The 6032-nt window shown below is 37.0% G+C and overlaps 1 protein-coding gene across 2 annotated transcripts; it reads left to right on the plus strand.

Annotated features, from left to right (window-relative positions):
- Window positions 1-273: 273 nt before the first annotated feature.
- On the plus strand, window positions 274-3713 carry LOC132114275 (CDGSH iron-sulfur domain-containing protein 1-like). Of its 2 annotated transcripts, none has more exons than XM_059522386.1 (4): window positions 274-547; window positions 1996-2198; window positions 2671-2777; window positions 3088-3713. In XM_059522386.1, exons 1-3 carry the CDS (start codon window positions 475-477, stop codon window positions 2758-2760), a joined length of 366 nt encoding a protein of 121 aa, XP_059378369.1. In that variant the 5' UTR covers window positions 274-474; the 3' UTR covers window positions 2761-2777; window positions 3088-3713. The 2 variants fall into 2 exon arrangements, with proteins under 2 accessions (XP_059378369.1, XP_059378370.1); XM_059522387.1 differs by having other exon boundaries at window positions 2026-2198.
- The last annotated feature ends 2319 nt before the right edge of the window (window positions 3714-6032 follow it).

The raw sequence follows: 6032 nt of genomic DNA on the forward strand, positions 1-6032 counted from the left end.
AGTGTTATATGGGCTATTTAAAAAAATATATGAATTTATTTGTATCATTTACCAAGTTTTTTTTAATACTTTGGTTGTCCATAGATCGGAGACCATTTTTATTATTTTTTTATTTTAACTAAAATCTTTTGATTCAGGTTAAAGTGAAGTGTTAAAGTTATTTTAAGAGCATAGATGTGCATAGGCTTTAAATGTTTGACATTTATGTAACCTTTAATATTACATAACATTTAAATATCAGGGATGAAAAGTATAACAAAAACCCTCACTGCCAGCTGCACACTAACGAGGGATCTGGGCCCCATGTTTACAGGAATCTGAACTAGCAGTGCGCGTGAACAGCGCTGTCCAGCCATTGGTCAGATATCTAGTGACGCAATCACGCAGAGTTTCTGCAGTGACGCCGCCACTCGGGTTCAGCGTCTCAGACCTTGTGGTGCCCTTTTAATTTGAAGTCCAAACTACCCTTCTGTCATGGCATCCCAAGTGCCAGGGCTTTCAGCTCTGATTAAACCGGGGCTTATACCGGGTTTTAAGGTTTCTAAAGGTAAGAGTGGTGTTTTATTTTAATATAAAGCCGATGGCAACCTTGATCGATTGCAGTCTAGCAATTTCAGAAAGGATCAACACCCATTTGTCAGCGTGTTTGATTCTGTGTTGTATTCCTTTTAGATTATACATTATGTTGTGCTATGCTATTTAACATGCACATAAGTAGGCTACATATGTTGCGTTGACTTAAACATTCAAATACAATTATCGCTTTTATATTTAAAGTATATTTAAATGAATGTGGTGTTTTAGTAGATAATAAAGATGCATATTGTTGCCATGTCGCTCTGCATCATTTGTTATGCGATATATCATGAGCTTGATAAACTCGATTGTTTTATGTACGATTCGTCCACATTCACAACTAAAAAACATGCTAAAATACGTTTGCAGCTGAACTATAAAACAGTTTACTCTAGCTTTATAATATGTCATGTCGAGATGTCAGTGATCAAGTGATGTTGTCAAAGAATTGCTATCATACTATGATTAGTTAAGAGTGAATCCTTCTCACCTGACCAGGATTTACAGTCTGAGATGATGTACTCCTTGGATTTACCAATAGTTAACAATAGATAATGTCTACCTATGAGATTGTGTTTTATTAACGTCTACTCCTACCCCAACCCTAAACCGAAATCTTACATTTTGCACCTCTGTACATTTGTTTGTTGCAAATTTACAGACAATGCAATTGAGATGTTTACAGTGGCTTGTTGGGGTAATATTAGCGTCAACTGACAACTAAATTTCCAATTTTAATTTGCATAACTTCACAAGTTTCATAGTTAATAAAATCTTTTAAAACAAAGTAAATTATACTCTGATTTCCTTCATTAAAAGGGAAAGTAAGTACGACGGTATAAAAGGTGTGTGGATGTGAATTAGTAATCTAGCCCCTTGATATAAAGGAGAAAAAGTAGGCTACTGGCCCTCATCATTATTAAAGTTGCTCATCCCTGCTCTATAATATCAATAAACACCTTTATTCTGTACTGCATGTGTTTTATAGGGCACTAAAAGCTGTATAAGCTAAATGTGTGCTACAGTTGTAATATTTACATGCATAACATTAGTTTTAAGGCTGCAACATAGTTATTTTGTCTCAAGTAGTTTGTTCCAAACGGCAAGTAGTTTGTTCCAAACTGTTAATTAATAACTACCTGGCGTTTTAAATTTAAATTCACATTTTCTTAATTTGAGAAAATAATATGGATTATATTTAGCTATTGGATTAGGCTGTATAAAATATATAAATAAGTGATGATGAAGATAGAAAATCATTTTATTTGTATTTTTATTGGAACCAGGGAGCTTTAAAATATGACCACATACTATTCAGTCTTATTTTCTGAGCTAAGGATGGACTTATTTCAAATGCTGAGATAATGCAGTTATTCGGCCCTCACAAAAACGAGTGCCTCCTCATGCGTACATTTGCAGATCAGCTGACCACCATCATTCCCGTTGCAGCGGCCGCTGCTCTGAGCACCTACCTGCTGACACGCTACTTCAGTTCACAGAGCAGCCCCAAGTGCAGGGTCAACATGACAATCAACAAAGACAGCCCCAAAGTAGTCCACAGCTTCGACATGGAGGACATCGGCAACAAGGCCGTCTACTGCCGCTGCTGGAGGTCCAAGAAAGTGAGTGAAACCTCCTCAGTGGATCATGTGATTGAGTTCATATTAATAGGATGGTGTGTTGATTCTTTATGCCTGTGCTGAATGATCCCGCTAGTCTGATTATAGCTCATCTGTATGAATCGTTTTTATCCATATAAAGAATAATGTATCAGCAGAATTCAAAGGCCTCTAAATTAATAACAAGATGAAAACATTGTTTAAAGAAATCCTGTTATACTCAACCTTCTTCATGTCTTGTGTCATCTGATATAGTTGATACTTATTTAGCAAGTAAGGTCTTTTAGTATAATCGTAAAAACGCCCCCTTCAGGATGTGGTACACGTTTCTTTTGATTGTGAAATATTTAATGATTTGTTTTGTAGAGTAATCATAAGAAAAGTTTTCATATTGTTAAAAATGTCAACATCATACTGTCTGAAAGATCATCATGTGTGGTTGTGAATTGTATGTATTGGTTTGTTCCCTGGACAGTTTCCCTACTGTGACGGCGCGCACACCAAACACAATGAGGAAACTGCCGATAATGTTGGACCTCTGATCATAAAGAAGAAAAACCCCTAAATACTCAGCTTGCATCCGTGTTAGTGATGCAATTGATGATGACATTTAGCCAAGTATGGTCACCCATACTCAGAATTTGTGCTCTGCATTTAACCCATCCGAAGTGCACACACACACACTGTGAACACACAGGAGCAGTGGGCAGCCATTTATGCTGCGGCGCCCAGGGAGCAGTTGGGGGTTCAATGCCTTGCTCAAGGTCACCTCAGTCATGGTATTGAAGGTGGAGAGAGCACTGTACATGCACTCCCCCCACCCACAATTCCTGCCGGCCCGGGACTCGAACTCACAACCTTTTGATTGGGAGTCCGACTCTCTAACCATTAGGCCACGACTTCCCTTGAGGAATTTTACATTTATGCATTTAGCTGACATTTTTATCCAAAGCTACACATTTTATTTTGTTATTATTTTTTTTACCAGTATGTGTGTTCCCTGGGACTTGAACCCACAACCTTTTGTGCTGATAACGCTGTTTTCTACCACTGAGCCACAGGAACACTGGTTTAGTGTTAAATATCACAATAACTGTAATTCTCGATGCTAATATTTCTCATCTACATAAGGACTTCCTGTAGCACTGCAGACATGCATCAGCAAACATACTGTATTTCCTGTAAACGTGTGGTTTTGCACTTGATCTTTCTCTCCGCCTCTAACACAAACCGTATCGTTGAAATGTGCTTTAAATATACTGTAAAATATCTCGGCACCACAGAGCAGATGAATGTGAATGAGAGGATGTCAGAACTACTACGCAGTTTCATTAACATTTCAGTGATTATGACTTGAACATTTGTGCAGTTTTTACCATATTGGGTGTAAAACTAAACCAGGTTCCATTTGAAAGCAGCATAAAAATATATTTTCTATCATGATGTGTTATACGACGCCATGTGTATTTTGCTGTACGATAGAGATGTACATTTTGAATAAACATAATTTGAAATGTACACCCTTGTGTCGTTTGGCAGGGTTATAACAGCTAGAGTTTTAAAACAGGATGTGGGAGACAATGTGATCTACTTCCTGTAATGTTGCAAAACACAGGAAATAATGGAGGTCGCCCTTTTGCAGTTCCGCGTACAGCCACCAGAGGGAGCCGCTGTATCAGTTCAGTGCTCTTGCGTTTATTTTAAAGAGTTATAGTTGATTTTTAAATACTGTTCTTGCATCTTTATTATGGTGTTTTTCAGTTTTATGTAGGTTTTTCATTGTGAAAGTACGGTCACATTATCAAATTTGTATTATTTCTCTGGCAAAAAAAAAGGTCCATTGTGTTGTCCATGTAATGATGTATGAAGCACATTTCTCAGAAGTCTGTTTCAAACCAAGTATCTTTCTGTTGGTCAGCTTAAGCACACTGTGATAACAGCGTTGGGAATTTTTTTCGCCCTCGCGCGAAAATGTGGATTTCTATTGGAATGACTGGATTTCTTGACAAAATTTCACAGAGCAACGGTAAACATGACCTCATGATCTATAATGCTGTGCGAAGGAAATGTGAGGCAAAAAGTTACCTCCATGCGGATTTTGCACCGGATTCAAGGTTGTTGAACTTTTACCATGCATATTTACCATTCACCATATTTACCAATATAAATGTATTAAAGGTGATTAATTTGGAAGTGAATTTTTGGCATATCTAGATATATGGTGTATACGTATTACAGAAACCTTGAGTTTGGTAATCCGTGAGGTTAAAGGTAGGCACATGAAAACCTATTTCAATGTAAATCTACAAAAATATAATGATTTTATCATCTACTAGGAGAAAATTATCAATCCGCTAATTGCTTGGAAAATACTTGTATACCTCTCCTGAAATAGGCACACAATTTTAGCTATGATTCATCTTCGTAGCAGATTGGCATGGGATAGGCTAAATAAATTCTCTAAACAAATCTCTAAAAAAGAAATTGCTAGTGAAATAGAGACCAATATCAAGTCCATTAACAGTATGCTGGTAATTCCTTGTCTAATATATCTTTTTGAAACAGTATGTGGATGGGGGCCGTGGAGATCTCAGTCACAACATGGTGCCCAAGTTACCACAGGTAACTCACAGGAGTGAGAAACAGAGAGAGCAGAAGAAATATGGAAAGGATCTCATGGGGCAATGAGTCTACTTCATTTCTGCATTCGAGAAGCAGGCCGACAGCATTCCTCAGTGTCTAAGAAAACTGGACGTTTGCCCCCCCCCCCCCCCCCCCCCCACCCTCTCCCTCGATCTCTATGCAGTAGTCTTTCAAGTGGGTTTTATCCCCTCCTGTGGAGCGGGTCATGTGTCTGGATGCCAGAGAGAGCCATGTGACGTTAATCCAACGCCCCCCCCCCCCAATCACCACCACACAATCCCCCCCAGATCCTCAGAGAGGAGGGGACCTGAGGTCTTAAAACTTATCTGGGAATAATGTGGCCTCAAGGATAGGCAAGTGTTTATTTGTTTATTTATTTACTTATTTTAATGATCTGTCATGTGGCTTCATTTGGAGACGATCTGTGTTCTGTCACATAGCAAGGACCTCCAGAGTGAACTCAGGGTGTGATGCAACTCAGGACTCAAAGGTCTGGTCAATGAGCTCACAAACAACCCTGGCTCAAGTCAAGCATCCTGGAATAGTGCTCTGAGTAATCCACTTTACACTGATTATATTATTGCTATATATATATATATAGATTGATTTAGATATGGTTGATATTTATAAATATTTATATTTATTTATAAATATACATATTTATTTTTTCTCAATTTATAAAAATCAATTATATTAGACATAGTTTATATTGATTTTTTCTTTATATATTATATTGTGTAAATCTATTTAATTTTTCGTATATATCTTAATATATTAAATAAATAAATTATATAATTATATTTATAAATATTAATAAATTATAGTATAATTGTTGTATGATTTAAAGTATATAAAACATAAAACAAGTATCAAATTACCAAAGTGCTAAAATGTTTTTGGACACACAACTATGATCTAATACCACAGTATTGATATACTACTGAGTGCCATCCCTTTCAAAAAGTGCTGTGGCTGTGTGCCATGGTACAGTTTTGGTACAGTCCAAAAAGTTGTAAACTTCCAAGAATGCAATGGTGTGGAACGTGGTACATGGATGCTACCATACATTTGAGTTCAACCATTCACGTGTAAAAAAAAATGTATAAATGAATATGTTAATCGTACCGTATCCCAATATTTTTGGACATAACCATGATGGTAATACTATAGTATTTTTGAAGTGGGCTACAGTAT

Source organism: Carassius carassius, chromosome 33 (assembly GCF_963082965.1).
Source record: "Carassius carassius chromosome 33, fCarCar2.1, whole genome shotgun sequence".
NCBI classification, from domain to species: domain Eukaryota; kingdom Metazoa; phylum Chordata; class Actinopteri; order Cypriniformes; family Cyprinidae; genus Carassius; species Carassius carassius.

What these genes read in the sequence shown, in the direction of transcription:
- LOC132114275 (XM_059522386.1), top strand. Translation starts at nt 475, where the DNA reads ATGGCATCCCAAGTGCCAGGGCTTTCAGCTCTGATTAAACCGGGGCTT. An exon ending in GGGTTTTAAGGTTTCTAAAG is followed by an intron (nt 548 to 1,995) that starts GTAAGAGTGGTG and finishes GTACATTTGCAG; the next exon opens with ATCAGCTGACCACCATCATT. An exon ending in GCTGCTGGAGGTCCAAGAAA is followed by an intron (nt 2,199 to 2,670) that starts GTGAGTGAAACC and finishes TTCCCTGGACAG; the next exon opens with TTTCCCTACTGTGACGGCGC.